This window comes from Oncorhynchus mykiss, chromosome 1 (genome assembly GCF_013265735.2).
Source record: "Oncorhynchus mykiss isolate Arlee chromosome 1, USDA_OmykA_1.1, whole genome shotgun sequence".
In the NCBI taxonomy this organism is placed as follows: Eukaryota; Metazoa; Chordata; class Actinopteri; order Salmoniformes; family Salmonidae; genus Oncorhynchus; species Oncorhynchus mykiss.
The window spans coordinates 70747084-70767759 of NC_048565.1; the positions used below are offsets into that span (position 1 = coordinate 70747084).

Sequence of the window (20676 nt, forward strand, 5' to 3'; positions counted from 1 at the left end):
AGAGAGACTTGAAAAGCTGCAATACCTTGCTTTTTTATTTTGTGTGTCATCTGTCAAATGTCTGCTAAGCCCACATGCTCACACGCTCTATACACTGAGAGTACAAACAATTAGGAACACATGCTCTTTCCATGACAGACTGACCAGGTAAAATCTATGATCCCCTGTTGATGATTTTCACAACTCACAAGCATGCTTGGTGCTCATACTGATGTTTAGGTTACTAATATCTTCTTAATTGACCATGCATCTTGGTGGTTTGGGTATTTGTATTTGTTTTGTCATCATAAAAATATGCTTTTACTGTGTTTCATAGTCATAACAAAGGCAATACACAAATTAAATAGATTTTACAGAGTAACATAAAGTAATGAAAGTGTTATTGTTCTTTCAAATATTTACATTTCATATTCTAATGCTATCTTCATAAGACTGGCGGCTACTCTAACCCACTTTTATTCTACCCACAGAAATGCATACAAGGCCCTCCCTCGTCCCCCCTTCGGAAAATATGACCTTGACTCCATTCTCCTGCTTCCTGTTTACAAACAAAAACTCAAACAGGAAGTACCAGTGGTTCGCTCAATACGAAGTGGTCGGACGAAGCTGACACGAGGCTACAAGACTGTTTTGCTAGGACAGACTGGGATATGTTCTGGGATTCATTCGATAGCATTGAGTAGTTTACCACAATAGTCATGGGCTTCATCAATAAGTGCATAGACGATGTCGTCCCACAATGACTATAAGAACATATCCACACCAAAAATCATGGATTACAGGCATTATCCGCTCTGAGCTAAAGACTAGAGCTACCGCTTACAAGAAACGTGACACGGATGAATACAAGAAAGCCCGCCTCTGATGAGACATCAAACATGCAAAAGGACAATATAGGAGGAAGGTGGAATCCTATTAAACCGGCTCTGACGCTTGTCGTATGTGACAGGGCTTGCAGACAATAACAGATTACCAAGGGAAACCCAGAGATAAAGAACTCTCAAACGAGCTAAATGCCTTTTGTGCTCGCTTAAAGGAATAGAACATTTCGCCTTGTGTGAAGGCCCCTGTTTTTTAGATGACTGTGTGATCTTGCTCTCTGTGGCCGTTGTGAGAAAAACAGGTTAACAATCACAAGGCCTCTGGGCCAGACGGAATGACAGGGCACGTTCTCAAAGCATGCGCAGACCAGCTGGCAAGTGTCTTCGCAGACATTTTAAATATCTCCCAGTCTGTGATCCCAACATCTTTTAAGATGGCCACTATTATCCCTGTTCCAAAGAGCTCCAAGGTAACCTGCCCAAATGACCATCAAATGTAGCACTCACATCTGTAATTATGAAGTGCTTTGAAATGTTGGTCATGACATACATCAACACCATTATCCCAGACACACTAGACCCACTCCAATTCGCATACTGCCCCAACAGACCCACAGATGACACAATCTCAGTTGCACTTCACACTTCCCTCTCCCACCTGGACAAGAGGGGAAATAACCACACTAAATGATCAAAAGTATGTAGACACCTGCTAGTCAAACATCTCATTCCAAAATCATGGGCATTAATATAGAGTTGGTCACCCCCTTTGCTGCTATAACAGCCTCCACACTTCTGCGAAGGGTTTTCACTAGATGTTGGAACATTGCTGCGGGGACTTGCTTCCATTCAGCCACAAGAGCATTAGCGAGGTTGGGCACTGATGTTGGGTGATTAGGCGATTAGGCCTGGCTCGCAGTCGGTATTCCAATTCCCAAAGGTGTTCGATGGTGTTGAGGTCAGGACTCTGTACAGGCCAGTCAAGTTCATACACACCGATCTCGACAAACCAGTATGGCCCTCGCTTTTGCTTCCGAGTGGCGCAGCGGTCTAAGGCACTGCATCGCAGTGCTTGAGGCTTCACTACAGACCCGGGTTCGATCCCAGGCTGTCGGCACTTCCGGCGCCGACAGAGATGGCCGCCTCGCATCGCGTTCCTAGGAAACTATGCAGTTTTTAGTTTTTTTACGTGTTTTGTTTCTTACATTGGTACCCCAGGTCATCTTAGGTTTCATTACATACAGTCGAGAAGAACTACTGAATATAAGAGCAGCGTCAACTCACCATCAGTACGACCAAGAATATGACTTTCCCAAAGCGGATCCTGTGTTCTGCCTTTCACCCAGGACAACGGAATGGATCCCAAAAAAACGACTTCGTAAAAGGGGGAAACGAAGCGGTCTTCTGGTCAGACTCCGGAGACGGGCACATCGTGCACCACTCCCTAGCATTCTTCTCGCCAATGTCCAGTCTCTTGACAACAAGGTTGATGAAATCCGAGCAAGGGTAGCATTCCAGAGGGACATCAGAGACTGTAACGTTCTTTGCTTCACGGAAACATGGCTCACTGGAGAGACGCTATCGGAGTCGGTGCAGCCAGCTGGTTTCTCCATGCATCGCGCCGACAGAAACAAACATCTTTCTGGTAAGAAGAGGGGCGAGGGCGTATGCTTCATGGTTAACGAGACGTGGTGTGGCCACAACAACATACAGGAACTCAAGTCCTTCTGTTCACCTGATTTAGAATTCCTCACAATCAAATGTCGACCGCATTATATACCAAGGGAATTCTCTTCGTTTATAATCACAGCCATATATATTCCCCACCAAGCAGACACATCGATGGCTCTGAACTAACTTTATTTGACTCTTTGCAAACTGGAATCCATATATCCTGAGGCTGCATTCATTGTAGCTGGGGATTTTAACAAGGCTAATCTGAAAACAAGACTCCCTAAATTGTATCAGCATATCGATAGCGCAACCATGGCTGGAAAAACCTTGGATCATTGCTATTCTAACTTCCGCGACGCATATAAGGCCCTGCCCCGCTCTCCTTTCGGAAAAGCTGACCACGACTCCATTTTGTTGATCCCTGCCTACAGACAGAAACTAAAACAAGAAGCTCCCGCACTGAGGTCTGTTCAACGCTGGTCCGACCAATCTGATTCCACACTCCAAGACTGCTTCCATCACGTGGACTGGGATATGTTTCGTATTGCATCAAACAACAACATTGCCGAATACGCTGATTCGGTGAGCTAGTTCATTAGAACGTGCGTTGAAGATGTCGTTCCCATAGCAACGATTAAAACATTCCCAAACCAGAAACCGTGGATTGATGGCAGCATTCGCGTGAAACTGAAAGCGCGAACCACTGCTTTTAATCAGGGCAAGGTGACCGGTAACATGACCGAATACAAACAGTGTAGCTATTCCCTCCGCAAGGCAATCAAACAAGCTAAGCGTCAGTATAAAGACAAAGTAGAATCTCAATTTAACAGCTCAGACACAAGAGGTATGTGGCAGGGTCTATGGTCAATCACGGATTACAAAAAGAAAACAAGCCCCGTCACGGACCAGGATGTCTTGCTCCCAGGCAGACGAAATAACTTTTTTGCCCGCTTTGAGGACAATACAGTGCCACTGACACGGCCCGCAACCAAAACATGCGGACTCTCCTTCACTGCAGCCGACGTGAGGAAAACATTTAAACGTGTCAACCCTCGCAAGGCTGCAGGCCCAGACGGCATCCCCAGCCGCGCCCTCAGAGCATGCGCAGACCAGCTGGCTGGTGTGTTTACGGACATATTCAATCAATCCCTATCCCAGTCTGTTGTTCCCACATGCTTCAAGAGGGCCACCATTGTTCCTGTTCCCAAGAAAGCTAAGGTAACTGAGCTAAACGACTTCCTCCCCGTAGCACTCACTTCCGTCATCATGGAGTGCTTTGAGAGACTAGTCAAGGACCATATCACCTCCACCCTACCTGACACCCTAGACCCACTCCAATTTGCTTACCGCCCAAATAGGTTCACAGACGATGCAATCTCAACCACACTGCACACTGCCCTAACCCATCTGGACAAGAGGAATACCTATGTGAGAATGCTGTTCATCGACTACAGCTCGGCATTTAACACCATAGTGCCCTCCAAGCTCGTCATCAAGCTCGAGACCCTGGGTCTCGACCCCGCCCTGTGCAACTGGGTACTGGACTTCCTGACGGGCCGCCCCCAGGTGATGAGGGTAGGCAACAACATCTCCACCCCGCTGATCCTCAACACTGGGACCCCACAAGGGTGCGTTCTGAGCCCTCTCCTGTACTCCCTGTTCACCCACGACTGCGTGGCCACGCACGCCTCCAACTCAATCATCAAGTTTGCGGACGACACAACAGTGGTAGGCTTGATTACCAACAACGACGAGACGGCCTACAGGGAGGAGGTGAGGGCCCTCGGAGTGTGGTGTCAGGAAAATAACCTCACACTCAACGTCAACAAAACTAAGGAGATGATTGTGGACTTCAGGAAACAGCAGAGGGAACACCCCCCTATCCACATCGATGGAACAGTAGTGGAGAGGGTAGTACGTTTTAAGGTCCTCGGCTTACACATCACAGACAAACTGAATTGGTCCACCCACACAGACAGCATCGTGAAGAAGGCGCAACAACGCCTCTTCAACCTCAGGAGGCTGAAGAAATTCGGCTTGTCACCAAAAGCACTCACAAACTTCTACAGATGCACAATCGAGAGCATCCTGTCGGGCTGTACCACAGCCTGGTACGGCAACTGCTCCGCCCACAACCGTAAGGCTCTCCAGAGGGTAGTGAGGTCTGCACAACGCATCACCGGGGGCAAACTACCTGCCCTCCAGGACACCTACACCACCCGATGTCACAGGAAGGCCATTAAAGATCATCAAGGACAACAACCACCCGAGCCACTGCCTGTTCACCCCGCTATCATCCAGAAGGTGAGGTCAGTACAGGTGCATCAAAGCTGGGACCGAGAGACTGAAAAACAGCTTCTATCTCAAGGCCATCAGACTGTTAAACAGCCACCACTAACATTGAGTGGCTGCAGCCAACACACTGACTCAACTCCAGCCACTTTAATAATGGGAATTGATGGGAAATGATGTAAAATATATCACTAGCCACTTTAAACAATGCTACCTAATATAATGTTTACATACCCTACATTATTCATCTCATATGTATACGTATATACTGTACTCTATATCATCTACTGCATCTTTATGTAATACATGTATCACTAGCCACTTTAACTATGCCACTTTGTTTACATACTCATCTCATATGTATATACTGTACTCAATACCATCTACTGTATCTTGCCTATTCCGCTCTGTGCCATCACTCATTCATATATCTTTATGTACATATTCTTTATCCCCTTACACTTGTGTCTATAAGGTAGTAGTTTTGGAATTGTTAGCTAGATTACTTGTTGGTTATTACTGCATTGTCGGAACTAGAAGCACAAGCATTTCGCTACACTCGCATTATCATCTGCTAACCATGTGTATGTGACAAATAACATTTGATTTGATTTGATTTGAGGCTCACTCAAAGGCACATGACAGCCCGCTTGAAGTTTGCCAAAAAGCACCTAAAGACTCTCAGACCATGAGAAACAAGATTCTCTGGTCTGATGAAACCAAGATTGAACTCTTTGGCCTCACATCTGGAAGAAAACTGGCACCATCTGTACAGTGAATCATGGTGGTGGCAGCATCATGCTGTGGGGATGTTTTTCAGCGGCAGGCCTGGAAGACTAGTCAAGATCGGGGGAAAGATGAGTGGCGCAAAGTACAGAGAGATCCTTGATGAAAACCTGCTCCAGAGCGCTCAGGATCTCAGACTGGGGTGAAGGTTCACCTTCTAACAGGACAACGACCCTAAGCACACAGCCAAGATAATGCAGGAGTGGCTTCGGGATAAGTCTCTGAATGTCCTTGGGTGGCCCAGCCAGAGCCTTGATACATGGTGGATGTGCTCCACGCCACGTACATGGACAAGACCAACTATGTCTACCTGACATTCTTGAAATCAATCCTGTCTGACGTACAGGTTGCAGTGAAGTCATTTGAGGGAGAGCAAACAGATCCTGTCAAGCTTTTGGACAATCTGGTACACTTCTTAACATCAATTTGCAGCAGAGTAGTCAACCCTATGGCAAAAATTGATGTCCTGAAGGATGCCATTGATGGACATCTCAGTCCATCACCATACCTTGGGTACCTTTTAGAGAGCACAGTGTACCAACTCAGTCTTGCGCCAGAGGAAAAAAAGGTGATTCGGAGAAAGTGCATCAACTACATTGTTGCTTTAAGCGAGGAGCTGCAAGCAAGGCTCCCAGACAACCTTGAAGCCTTGTGAAACATGGCATTGTTCAGTGTTAAGGAAATGCTAAAGCACAATAAAGGCACCACTGAAATGATTAAAGTAGCTGAGCTACTGGGGTACCGGCCCCAAACAATTGATACAATTGTTTCCCAATGGAGAAACATGCATCTGTTTAGGTGGGACTCAACTGAAAATAGGGTCAAGTTTTGGAGTGAAGTGAATAACTGCACGGACTCTTCCGGGGTCAAATCCATTTGAAGAACTATGCAAAGTGGCACTCGCTGCCCTCTCCTTTCCCCACTCAAATGCGGAGGTTGAACTGCTGTTCATCCAAATGAGTGTGGTCAAGTCAAAGTTAAGAAATAGAATGTCACTGCACACTCTCAACTCCATACTCCTGGTGAGGTATGGACTGAAGTGGCTGGTGATACCTGTTACCAGCATAAACTACCAAGTGAAGTTCTGCAGCAGTTTGGCACCACAGCAGCGTACAGCTTTAAGGCCACTCCATCCTCTACTGCTGGTTCCAGCTCCGTGACAATGCAGTTGGACAGTGAAGATGAAGAGGATTTCCTTCCCAATCTATGATTCCTCCTATTTACAGTACGTATGCAAGGGGTGGACCTTCTGGAATTTGCGAAGACACACAGCTGATGGTGGCAGTGTGCACTGCAGCGTGTGCAAGAACAGTGGCAATATCTGGAGGAAACCATTGAGCAGCTAGCCAGCCAAGCAGCACAACAACCTGGAGAGAGCTGGAGAGAGATGCTTAGAGCACACATCATTATTTGAGTTAAGTTGCTTGTTCAATAAGATAGCATATATACCTTGTTATTAGCTTGTACCTATAATTGCTGATCAGCATGTTAACTAACTACCAATACACTGCTTAAAACTATAATTGTTCAGAATGTGTAGGTTTACTAGTTTAAAAGAAAATGAATCAAATGTAATTGTTCATAATGTGTAATTGTTCAATAATTCAATGTGTTGAATTCTGATCATATAAAATGTGTTGTGTTTATATTACTTTTACAAATAAAAATATATGATAATAAACAAACAAATCTAAACTAACAAATGTCAAATCATATTTTTCACCGAGATAGCCAGTCAATTTGAGTAACGTTATTGTGTATTCTACGTAATGATGCAGTTTTACGTTACATTATTACAACGTCATTTAGCAACAAATCGAACTGCCTCAAGCAATTTCCCCTGAAAATGAGTTGGCAACACTGTCCACACTGCTCGCGTGCGCCAACGAGCATCTGCGTTGCCAAGCGCTAAAATAGAAGTCAGTTCTATTTGTGATGCTGAACGCAGTGCAAGTCATATCATTTGTTTATAGAAGCGTATACCCACGTGCCATCTCCCAATTGATTATACCCACGTGGGTGATTGAAAGATGAACTGAGGTCGGTCGGTCGGTTGTGGTAATTCACCTTATTATGAAAGTTAGATGCCAATCGTCATATAAAGTCCAAAGAAGAAAAATCCTGGAAGGAGGAGAGATGACTAGAAACAATTTGGTTGACCGTTTTATGTGTGGATTAATTGTCGGCGTAGAGGACCTTGTGCATTTCAGGTAAAATAACAACTCAACGTTTATATCTCAGGACAAATTAGCTAGCAACTGCAAGCTAACTAGCTAAATTGCCATAAATGTTTAATGCCTTCCGACCTGTCCCCAAATTAGTATAATTGGTTCAGAGTTTGTTTTGATGATTTAACCTGCGTGTCGTGATCGCGTTTGGTGTGGGGGGGACAAAATCAATTTACGTGCACGCGTCAAGTTTGGCCATGGTGTCAGACTCTTCAACAACGTACTCATTCCTTCTCCAAACTCTTGACACATGGCCAAACGTTTTACACTAGCGATATTGTAATGGTTTGGGCACAAACACTCTTACCACATATCTCACATACCCCAGCTTTACGAGAAACTCGTCAAGCATCAATTAAACCAATAGGCTTACCTCCTTCTATCCATCCACCTTTCGGGTCAAGTGACGTGCATCCACGACTCTTGGAATGTTCCGCCTGAGAAAATCTGCCTCAATTTCCGACGAGACGACGGAAATTACACTTTACACCTGCTCCGAAAATCAAGGCTCTCCACTTCATATGATGATAATTCACATGATGACTTCAGGGTTAACTTGTTAAGCCACAATACCATTTCCTTCTGCTCTTTCGACACACAGGAAATCAAAACGACTTCTGGTCACTCTGACCGACTCCACCTTTCCTACTGCCTAGAAGGCAAGCATCCCGGAGTCGCCTCGTCACTGTTGATGTTGAGACTGGTGTTTTGCAGGTACTATTTACTGAAGCTGCCAGTTGAGGACTTGTGAGGTGTCTGTTTCTCAAACTAGACACTATAACACTTGTCCTCTTGCTCAGTTGTGCACCGGGGCCTCCCACTCCTCTCTCTATTCTGGTTAGGGCCAGTTTGCTCTGTTCTGTGAAGGGAGTAGTACACAACGTTGTCCTTGATCTTCAACTTCTTGGCGATTTCTCGCATGGAATAGCCTTCAATACTCAGAACAAGGATAAACTGACGAGTTTCAGAAGAAACTTCTTTGTTTCTGGCCATTTTGAGCCTGTTATCAAACGCACAAATGCTGATGCTCCAGATACTCAACTAGTCTAAAGAAGGGCTGTTTTATTGTTCTTTAGTCGGAACAACAGTTTTCAGTTGTGCTAACATAATTGCAAAAGGGTTTTCTAATGATCAATTATCCTTTTAAAATTATAAACTTTGATTAGCTAACACAACGTGCCATTGGAACACAAGGGTTGCGTGTGTGACTATCATTAAATGTGAAGACTGTTATTTTATCGAATCAATTCTCTACGTGTAATTATTATTACGTGATTAAAACTAATCATGTAACTTTAATTAGGAAGTCAGGGCACCACAGATTTTTTTTAATAGAGTCTCTAATTCCCAAATCGACTCTTCAGATATGTTAATTGTAACGGCTGTTGGAAGCAGAGCAGGTGCAGCGTGGTATGTGTCCATATTTATTTAATGAACACAGAAATAACAAAAATAACAAAGAGAACGACCGAAATACTTCTGGCTGGTGCAGACACACAACAGAAAATAACTACCCACAGATCATAGTGGGAAAACAGGCTACCTATGTATGGTTCTCAATCAGAGACAACGATCGACAGCTGCCTCTGATTGGGAACCATACCAGGCCAAACACAGAAATACAAAACCTAGAACAAAAACATAGAATGCCCACCCCAACTCACGCCCTGACCAAACTAAAACAGAGACATAAAAAAGGAACTACGGTCAGGATGTGACATTCATATCTTATCAATTAGTCTTCCATTAGATTATTATTAATTGCTACCTCATTAGTCTCATTCCAAAAGTCGTAAAATTATTGGTTATCTGCACGAACCCTAGTTTCCATAATGAATCAGCAATATAGAAATTGGTTAATTATTTATTTACTAACTAACAAAATAATCACAGAAATACATAAACAAACAGTAGATATTTGTTACTAACAATGATAGAAAAGTCCCTAGTGGGCTAAACCGATATGACGGCTTGGTAGACACAAGGAAAGGGCTGGGGACTGAGAAAGAGTGGGAAAGACAAAATGGATTCACTCCACACAGTCTATAATTATATTAATTGAAATGACAATCCTTTGCACATGAAATGCCGCTCAGTCAAGAATAATTGCAATTTATATATTTACGCCCATATGTCATTGTTGTCTTCTCTGTTGGAATCCTCGATCGTCCTGTAGGATTTATCAGTCTCATGTTTTCTAGTCTTAGAAATTCAACCATTTGCAACCTTAGCTGACACTGTGGTCTGGTGTGAATTTCATCAGGAGGGGGTTTTATACATTTCAGTAGAAAAGGGTGGTTCTATAACACCGACGTAATGTCTATGCTCTCGTGGACGTGGCCACTGACTAGTTAATCTTTATATGAAAATCCATACTCTCCTTTAGAAGGTTAACATCACATTGCATTTTTTCACAAATATTTTCATGTTTAATCACATACGTTTCACAATATTTAGATATAAACCTGACAGCTGGGAAATGTACAGTTTAAGAGATACAGTTATGTGTGTTTCCTGTCCTTCATGAGATCACCAAATGAAAGACACTCGTCATAACTGTCCACGGACCATTCCCACATTTTCAAAAGTGGAAATATTGTTTAATTCTCCCATTTTGGGGATTTAGGAGTTTGGCCAAGAGAGGGTCTTTGTTCTCTTGGACTCTCTCAATATTGCATGGCAGGTATTTATGACCTGTCGTAAAGTCATAAACAACATAAACAATGTCTACACTGTATTTCTGATCAATTTGATGTTATTTTAAGGGAGAAAACATATGCTTTTCTTTCAAAACATGGATATTTCTATGTGGCCCCAAACTTTTGAACGGTAGTGTGTGTATACGACGTTAAATCACGTTATATGTACAGTAACTTTGATTGGACTGATCAACTCAACGTCTTACCTTCACAATCTTAGCTAGACTCAGTCATCATGAATCAAGTCTACTGGCAAATCTTTTTTAATCCTTGTCATATCAAGAGAAATAGTGAAGAGAAAATACAGATAAAACGTATCAGTGCTCATCGGCCATTGGACATAAACATTACAAAACTTTTTGGAGATTGCAAATTCAACAATGAGTGGTTTGTAAGGAATCGGTGACAGTGGCTAACTGCAAGCATTGCTACTGGGAAGTTGGGAATAATACGTTTTGAACGGTCAATCAACTCAGAAATGTAAACCCGGCATCTTCCTCTTTGATGACAACATTTGCCCACGAAGGACCGCTGCGCCACTTTCCTGTTCAAGCACATCACAACAACATGAGTCCAAAAATGTCTTATGCTGCTTCATAAATTATGTAGGATGCCAGAGAGATATATGTGTACAGTAGCTAATAAAGTAATACTAAGTGTATGTTGTGTAGTAAGCTTTTAGTAGCCCATGTGCCTCACCCTAATAATTTGGTCTATTTTCACCAACGCGGTATTGTAAACACATCATTTGTGGCAGATGTGTGCTTGTTTGCAAACGTTTTTTTGTACAGCTTTGACAGTGCTACTGATAGTAGTACACTGTAAGAACAGCCCATGTTCTGAATTCTGTCGCTGTACATTTCAGCGACTGGACAGTAGTGGAGAAGGTGGAAAGTTTTAAGTTCCTCGGCGTACACATCACAGACAAACTGAAAGGGTCTACCTACACAGACAGTGTGGTGAAGAAGGCGCAACAGCGCCTCTTCAACCTCAGGAGGCTGAAGAAATTTTGCTCGTCACCTAAAACCCTCACAAACGTTTACAGATGCACAATTGAGAACATCCTGTCGAGCTGTATCACCGCCTGGTACGGCAACTGCACCGCCTTCAACCGCAAGGCTCTCCAGAGGGTGGTGTTGTCTGCACAACTTTATGTAGGCCCTAACAGTTTGTGGGCTCCGTTTGTCACCGTTATAGTGCAATTAATGTATTGTTTAGTGTTGTGTTGTGTTGTGTAGTGGCTTTGCTGGCATGCATCCCACATGTTTTATGTTGCCCCACCAAGATTTACATGCTAAAATCGCCACTGGGAGCTTCGATAACTCTGACAGTAGGCCTATGTGAACACGGCAATGATTTCAAGCTCCCACATTTGGGTTTAAATCATACTTTGCACAACTTAATAACATGCAACTGAATACCATGCAACTGAATTAGTAAAAAATTAAATCAATTAAAGCGCTTTCAGAATATCAAGGTATATTATTCTATCAAAACTGTTTTTTGTGTGTTTCTATTACAGATGACTGAAGAAATAATGGAAACACCAACATATTGTCTTAATAGGGAGTTGGGCCACCATTAGCCCCTTGATCATGACTCTCAGTTCCATTACATTACACATAAGAGTCATTGGACGAAGGTGTCTTCTGTGGGGGTTTTGTTCAGAGCCGCAACGCTGGGTCTGAAAATTAACATGCATCGCTTGCGGTACAGTTTTGGAAGCATAAGGACCTTATCGTTCAAATCGGCAAGAAATAATTGTGAAAAAAGTAAAGGTTAAATTGATACACACCTTTATTGGGCTAGGGTTCCCACAGGGCCATATTTCCATGTTACAGCGCTTGTTTACGTAAAAGAGATAGAAGACAGAGTGGACTACCTGTGCTAATGAGCTATCTGCGTCTCTAAACACCTGTGTGTAATCGGAAAACTGTCGCCAGAAACGTGTTAAAACAGTGTACATACAGTAAGTGTGTATTTTGCATTTGTGAAATTATTTTGATGTGATATGAAAGTATAGGGATTCATGTTTCTAGAACTGTACCGCAATTGAGTATCGATTCACATTTAGATGGAGTAATTGGCTGTTTTGGCTTCCAGTGCCAATTCACCCTTTAAACAGAATTCCCATCATTTGGTCTTTGGTTGATGGTGGTGGAAAAAGCTGTCTCAGGCGTCGCTTGATAGCCTCCTTTTGGCGAGGAAGCACAAGTCTATCCTACGGTAGAAGAGTTTTGCATGCATTCAAAAACAATAAGCAACTTATCGTTTTATCTATAAAATGTCTTGCTTCATTTGTTCGTATAAATGTACACATTTATTTTGGGATCCACCCGTGTAAACATAATTAGCCTGATGAAGCACGAGTGGAGGAGGGTCTCATTTCATAGAATTGTATTTCTCTCCAAGCCGCCTCTTCTTGATTACCTTTCAACCTTTTTCAAAAGTAGGCGAGAGAGGATGGAGTGAGGATGCAGGAGGTGAGCAAATCTAATTGAGAAAAGGCCATTTTAAGACCCTGTTGCCCCTTTAAGAGCTTTCTTGCGCAGTTACACCTAAAAAGTACAACTCCGATTGTAATTCAAAACGGTGCCATGTATTGTTAGAGTTGCGTTAATTCGAATCTGGTATCAGGATAAATATGACACTGAGTCACCGATTGTATGCTATGTATTTTTTATTAGCTAAGCAATAAGTGGTAAATGCAATTTTCGTATATACGGGCTCTCTGTCCCACCTCGCAGGGCAAACAGAGAACTGACTTGTTCTTGACAAAGATATTATAAATATACCCTGACAGAAATAGTTCCTCCTTCCGAGCCGGCATGTCAGAGTAGAGACTGAGCGTGGTTTAGACTCACCCAGCCTATCGTTGATTGTTGGCGCAGAGCTGGTCCCAGCCCCCTAAGCGCTTCAGCTGATAGATGTAACTGTTGCTGTGAAGAATATCTATGCGCTCATGCTCGATACCGTTATTTCGCACCTGGCTCCTGTTATCTTACAAAAGACTGTTTGTTCTCGCAACACTACGTTCTGAATGTGCCCCCCCAACTCATTGCACAGTTCCTGTCTTCATGTTATTCTGTATTTTTCCATCATGAGAAAGGCCCATGGCCCTGAAACTGTTAACAATGTTTCAAGTCAGCTATGTTGCATAACACATACATACATCCACACAAGCCAACAGCAGATAATATTCAATCACATATATGGTAACGGGCTATAGTGCATAACACAGAATCCTCATAGTATGCAATTTTAACTATTGTTAGAATTATAATTGAATTGTTTCATATTATGTTGTGAAGCAAACATGTTAAAGAAATAATCTAAAAATAATGATTATCTTTGTAAGTAAGAAGCTTCAATGGGTTTATAGTAAAATAACACTAAAATAAAATAACACTGCATTCATGACAAGTTAGAAACTCGGAACTTCTGAGTTAAAATGAACATACTTTATTTGCATAGAGTTTCATATTGGTTGATTCAGATACTGTCCAATTGGGGAACTAAGGTATCGTCTTTCTACAATGAGTTTCCAAGTCGGAAATGGTTGAGTTTCCTAGTTCTGACATCTCATGAATGCTGCATTAAATCCACTCTCCTATGTATTTATTTATGCCACAAATGCTGAAAACGTTAGCACTTGGAAACCGTTCCAGGGAAAATAAACCAAACAATGGATTACTGTCATACCTTGTATTCATACAGAGTACATTGACTGCTTACAGGGTAAGGAAACCAATATGTAATTTTGTGTAAGTTGGGTGAACTATCCCTTTAAGAAAATATTGAATTTGTCTCAAAAGTAGCCTAATTACTAGTTATTGTTATTTACTGTATATTTATTCCTAGTGTCACTTTATATTTCTGTTGAATCTTTTTTAACTTTATATTTTTTCTGCATTGTTGGAAAAGGACCTGTAAGGAAGTATTTTACTGTTAGTCTACACATGTTGTTTATAAGGCATGTGACAAATAACATTTGATTTGATTTATAGTAACCTGACTCATAGGTTCTGAGAAGCTTTATACATACGGCACATGTTCTACTATATGTTTTTATTTGGACATTTTGTAACGTTGCACCCTCCTGAACAAGCCCTATGTATGTGCCACATGTGCACCAATTGCCTCTGGTGGCCAAAGCTCCAGTTGGAGGGATGAAAAACCAGGGTGGGAGGAAAAGGCGACTGTGCTTGAATCCGAAAGTGCGGCAAGTGATGTGTGTGATAATGAATGGAAAATAGTGAAATCAAAGAATGGAACAAAACAAGCAAAAGTTGTAGTAGAAAGAAGACAAGGACCGGTCCATTAATGCATTTCTTATTGGGCTCCATTTGTAATATTGAGGACTGTGAAGAAAGCAGTGGGAAAGGTAGATCCAATCAAGGTGACCAGAAGTGGCCTTGTTTTGGTTAATTGTGTTGACGAAGAACAAAAGAAGAGTTCACTGGATCTGGCAAAATTGTCCATGTCAGAAGAAACATGTATTGGATGTAGATGAGCACCTTAGTCAGAAAATCCCAAGAGTGGTCATTGCACATCGCCTGACCTGTATGGTAAATGGAAGGAAGGAGAAAAGCCTGTTGATATTATTGTTGTTTGAGGAGACTCTACCTGAATATGTGAAGCTATGTGAGGTATTGTGTCCGAACCATTACAGTGTGGAAATTGTAAAGGATATGGTCACGTGTCAAATGTTTGAAGACGGGAGAAGTATGATATTGAATCATCTGTGAATGGAAAATGTTGTAACTGTGGTCATACTCTGGACTTCCTTGAGTGCGCTGTTAGGGTGAAGGAGGTCGAGGGGTCAAGGATCAGGCTGCGCAGCAGATCTCCAACAGTGTTGAAGATATGGAGGTGGATGCATTGCAACCAGTTGCTAGTGTTTTCACTCAATCAAGTGATCTGGATATACTCATTGTGAAGAAAGTAGATTTTGTGGCATTTATAGCCACAGTGATTAATTGTAGAGCACAAGTGTCTAACAAGTCCAAGAACCTGGATATCATTAAATCTGCAGCAAATAAGTTTTTGAGGCTCCAAGACTTCACAGCAGAAGCACTACAAGGACTATTGTCGCTAGGAAATGTTCCGCCCTCACAAGAGGCTTATAAGTCTGTGTTGGAACCTGATTAGAATATGTTTTTTTTACAGAAAATCAGGTTGATTTTGTTTAGCTAATTTCTATTTTGGTAGTTTGTATGATATTTTATTTATTTTTACCCAAATGTTTTTTGGGATCCTTATTATCCACCCCCACAGTAGGTGGCGGAATGCACATCTAATTGTTGCGAACGCCATTATACCATAGCAGAAACATAATCAGAAGCAAGAAGCAAAAGCAGAAGCGGGAAACTTCCCCATAAAGGAGGTTGTAAGTCCAACATGATTGTGTTCAAGTGCTTTAAAAGTCAGAACAATTCTTCAACCAATACGTTTTTAGCTATCTAGATAAGCTAGCTAATGTTGATAATAATACAGTTAGCTAGCTGAGCAAAATTATGCTCAACCACCTACAGGCTTTGGTTTTTCCATTTATGTTTTGAGGTTGGACTTTAGCGAGTATAGCTTGTTAGCGCTTAGGGAGCACCAATTGCTGTCACCTCGTTTGGTGTCACCTAATCAGTATGTTTTACACCTGTGCTGGTTGCCGTCTCGTTCGTGGGAAGGTGTTTCACCTGTGCTGGCCCATGTGCTATTTAAGAGTGGCTGTCCCAGTGCTACTTTGGTTGTGAGAGAAGTGGCGCGACAACAACGTTAGTTAGCGCTCCCTATTTGATTTCTAGAAAAACTGATTTTGTTTTACTGCATCTTTTTCGTTTGCTTCCTGTCCTTTAAGTTTGGTGTGTTTTAAGTTAGCTTGCCAGTTGTTGGGCAGATTTAGCATCTTTTAGGTTCCAATTGTTGTTGCTATGCAACTTTCAGTGGACACCCCATGAGTGTCTTTCAGAACCCCCCCTAAAACACAACCTGTTTTGTGTCAGTTGTTGCCAGTGACTCTTTGTTAGTTCCCCCTTCTGTTTGAGTGACATTTGGTTCTTGCTGGGGAATGTAACATGTTCTTGCTGGGGAATGTAACAAGCCACAATAAGTTTGTAATTGTCAAACTGATTTGTTGTCATTTTTTGGGGTTGAAAATGGGAATGGTCCGTGGTTAAATGTCACAACTTGGCAACTGAGGTAACACAATTTCTCAGAGTTTCCCACTTGTAATTATGATTTGGAGGGTCGTTCAAGAGAAACTATCCATTTGGAACTACTACTTCCAATAACTCCGACAGCACTCCCATACCAGAAAGTTTGTAGTAATAACAGCGACAACTCGAGAGTCCTATCAATCAACAACAATTCAGCTTTATTTAACATAGATTAATCTCTCTACGTAAACATTAACTTGTACCATCAAATCTGTCGGGAAGGAATTGGATGCGTGGGATAACGAGCAGCAGTAGTTCCGTTGTTTGGGTTTTTCATCACTGATTATTTGGACAAATCATGGTTTCTCAGGTGTTGGCATCTGTTGAATTTCGGAAGGGGAGGGGGCATTTGGCCCGTAACTTGCAAAAAGAAAGGGTGGAGCTCTCTTAATCCCTTCTGTTAACACGTATGGACCCAGAACTTAATCGAGCAGCTGACCAATTACTTGAGACTTTCATTCGGGGTTAACCAAGATTAAACATATGTACATCATTGTTTTTTGGGACATACAGTATGATAGCAGGACACAATGCATATACAGACAAAGTGGAGGACAACCGAGAGGACAATGTCATGTGTAGCTAGCTACTAGACAACACCATTACATTGTAGCTAGCTAGTCCATCAGCAGGACTTTCATTTTTATATCTGAAAACCTGTAATTCTACCCCTATCTAATTTGTTAGTTATATTTTTTATAGCATGATGTTTAGCTTGCTATCTATGAGTCAATCGCAGTTGGCTGAATTTCTGCAAAGTCCTGCGACGCCGAGGTTATCCAGCTGGCTACTTTACTGCTTGGATGCGGCAGGGAGACCGCTTCTCCTCAGATATGGCGGTGAAAGGTTTGCTGAGAACCCATTGGCTATCAAACACACAATGGAGTGAGGCATGGGTCTTGATTGTCTGGGAGGTTCTCTGAAAGAATAGTTTGGTTAGCTGCTACCAGCTACTCCTCCTTGCTCTTTGTACCACTTCCATTATCATGCCCATTCGTGTGGCCATTGGCATTAGCCCCATTAGAGCTAATCTTCCCCTCGGCTGTCAGTCTACTAATGCAGTCGAGGGGGCCCTTCCCTTCGAGAACCGAGGGGTTTTGGTAAGACCCACCAATGCGGTCCCACAAGGTGAAGTACTGGCCGTAGTTGACGTTGAAGCAGAGGTGGTGGTCCGTGTGGTGGGCCGCCCCGTTGACCACCTCCTGCAGTGGACCGGGCATGCGGTATGCGCCGTCGTGGATGGACACGGTCCAGATGTTGACAAAGATGTAGAGGGCCAGGTAGAGCACCTTGTGCAGGGGGAAGAGGAAGGGGTAGACATGGTAGGGCAGGCTCGACAGGAAGCCGTCCAGCGGGTGGAAGGCGTGGCTGGCGAACGGCGTGGGGATCTTCAGCACATGATGCTTCTTGTGGAAGTGCTGAGGGGAGGGAACATGTCACAGAGATGGTCCATTCAAGTGAAGGAATTCAAAAAAGGAACTGTATTTAAAAAACGTTTGCTGAGGAATAGATAACATACAAAACATAAAACCTACGGATGTGTTTGATCACATTCAAGTGTGCCAGCTATTGAGGACCAGCAGACGATAACACACACTGTACCGAAGATATAGCGCTGGCTTTGTTCTACCACTGTACATTACATACACAAGAACTTAGCAACAACATGTACGCCAAGACGTGGAGGGAAAAACGGTTAGATTGTTAATCAACTTCAAGACAATGTCAACTGCCTTAATCTCAGTAAGATAATTAGTTGACTCATTATACAGTATTTGTCTGTCATTGTGGACTGATTTGTAATACTGTGCATCTCCAACATCACATCTACAGCAACAATCCATGTCCAATTGACAGTGAAAGGGCCTACCCAGTACCACACATTCCCATTGGCAACAAGACTTTGTAATGCCCACCTTGTAAATACATCTGTGGTGAAGAAACCGATGAATCCAATAGATGCACCCATCCGTGAATAACACAAAGGAAATAATGCTGAAAAGCACAAAGGGCCAGTCTGATAAAACAAACCACCATTAGTATCAAAATGACAATCCCGTTTGACAAACATTACAGAACGTCTGAGCGTCAGTGAACGTAGCATTGTCTTACCCATGGGAGATTCTTCGACGTTGTCATAGAGCTTACTGTGTCCTTTGACCTCAATGAAAAATAACGCCACGGTGGGGATACTAATAATGGGCAGCGAGGTCATGGCATGTCTGATCTCCAGCCACACCTGGTTCTGAGGACCAACAATGATGCATGATCAATTTTCATCAAGAGAACATTTGGGAAGAAAGAATAGTAAACAAAAAGCAAATACCAACTCTCAACCAGATTCATACAACTATTGTAGCCTGGTCCCAGATCAGTTTGTGCTGTCCTACAGGTATTGCAACATTCAACAAGATCTGGGACCAGGCTACAAGTATTGAGTATAATAAAGAAGGACATACCTTTAGAAACTGTGGATGTTTCATGAGGTTGTGGTCAAAGATGAATTGGTAGCTCAGCCAGCCAAGGCCCAGGTAGAGGACCGCGATCCCCAGGTTGGTGACTACCAACAGGCTGATGATCTGGCGCAGTGCTGTGTCCTCTGGCCATGACAACGGGTACACGTAGGGGGTGAGGACATAGTGGTCGGCAACGTTCAGCACGAGATCCATGTCTGAATCAGTCAAGATGATAAGCAATGGCTTTGAGCAAAGCCTTCTAGGCTCCGGTTAGAAGACTCCTCTTAGACTCCTCCTCTCAAGGAGTTAATCCAACCCACACATCATATGTGACAAACAATTCTACTACATCTGCAAATTCCTCACTTATCAAAGCCAGAGAGAAGGCTCATCCAGAGAGAATGCTCTGGTTTTGATAAGTTAGGAATTTGCATGTGTAGCAGACAAAAATGTCACAAATGAATTGTGGGTAGAATAGACTCCTTGAGAATGACATGTAAACTGGATATGGCTTATAAATAGTGTGGGTAGTCAACTAGTCACTGTTAGATCTATCAACTATCAATTCTAGTTTTTTCATACAGATACAGTATTGTGTTGTAATAGAACTAACGTAAATAACAGTATGATAAATGGTAGGGCCTAGTAATGTAGCTCTTTAAAAAAAAAAGCAGTGACATTTGGGAATGCTACTGATCATGCTTTTTAAAGCAGTGACATCTGGGAATGCTAACGATAATGCTTTTTAAAGCAGTGACATCTGGGAATGCTACCGATCATGCTTTTTAAAGCAGTGACAACTGGGAATGCTACCGATCATGCTTTTTAAAGCAGTGACAACTGGGAATGCTACCGATCATGCTTTTTAAAGCATTGACAACTGGGAATGCTACCGATCATGCTTTTTAAAGCAGTGACAACTGGGAATGCTACCGATCATGCTTTTTAAAGCAGTGACAACTGGGAATGCTACCGATCATGCTTTTTAAAGCAGTGACAACTGGGAATGCTACTGATAATGCTTTTTAAAGCAGTGACAACTGGGAATGCTACCGATAATGCTTTTTAAAGCAGTGACAACTGGGAATGCTACCGATCATGCTTTTTAAAGCAGTGACAACTGGGAATGCTACCGATCATGCTTTTTAAAGCAGTGACATCTGGGAATGCTACCGATAATGCTTTTAAAAGCAGTGACATCTGGGAATGCTACCGATAATGCTTTTTAAAGCAGTGACATTTGGGAACGCTACTGATAATGCTTTTTAAAGCAGTGACATCTGATAATGTCTTGAGGTAAACTGCTAGGTAGTCTTTTACTAGGCAATCTTTTAAGTATGCTGGCACCACCAAACGTTTTCCAGGAATGGGAATGCTTAACTGGGTACAGGTGTTGTCATTGTAGATTCTTGGTATTCCAGAAAGATGATAGCAAATGGCTTTGAGCATTTAGTCTGTCTCCCATATGTTCGGTCATTTTGGAAGATGAATGTTATCCCTTTTTTCAT

General features: G+C 42.5%; 1 protein-coding gene and 1 non-coding gene across 2 annotated transcripts; both read right to left on the minus strand.

The window, feature by feature from the left end:
* Window positions 1-13651: 13651 nt before the first annotated feature.
* On the minus strand, window positions 13652-19412 carry LOC110521978 (lathosterol oxidase-like). Its single transcript, XM_021600040.2, has 4 exons — window positions 19172-19412; window positions 18825-18957; window positions 18629-18729; window positions 13652-18130 (listed from the first exon to the last, which is right to left on the minus strand). The coding sequence occupies exons 1-4, from the start codon at window positions 19379-19381 to the stop codon at window positions 17663-17665; spliced, it is 912 nt and encodes a 303-aa protein (XP_021455715.1). The 5' UTR covers window positions 19382-19412; the 3' UTR covers window positions 13652-17662.
* Window positions 18268-18399, minus strand: LOC118966765. Its single transcript, XR_005053647.1, has one exon. It is a non-coding gene; the product is annotated as a small nucleolar RNA SNORA57 (small nucleolar RNA).
* Window positions 19413-20676: the final 1264 nt, after the last annotated feature.

Coding starts and splice junctions, on each gene's coding strand:
- LOC110521978 (XM_021600040.2), bottom strand. CDS start 19,381: ATGGATCTCGTGCTGAACGTTGCCGACCACTATGTCCTCACCCCCTAC. Junction 18,958..19,171: donor AACATCCACAGTTTCTAAAG/GTATGTCCTTCT, acceptor GTTGGTCCTCAG/AACCAGGTGTGGCTGGAGAT. Junction 18,730..18,824: donor CGTCGAAGAATCTCCCATGG/GTAAGACAATGC, acceptor TTGTTTTATCAG/ACTGGCCCTTTGTGCTTTTC.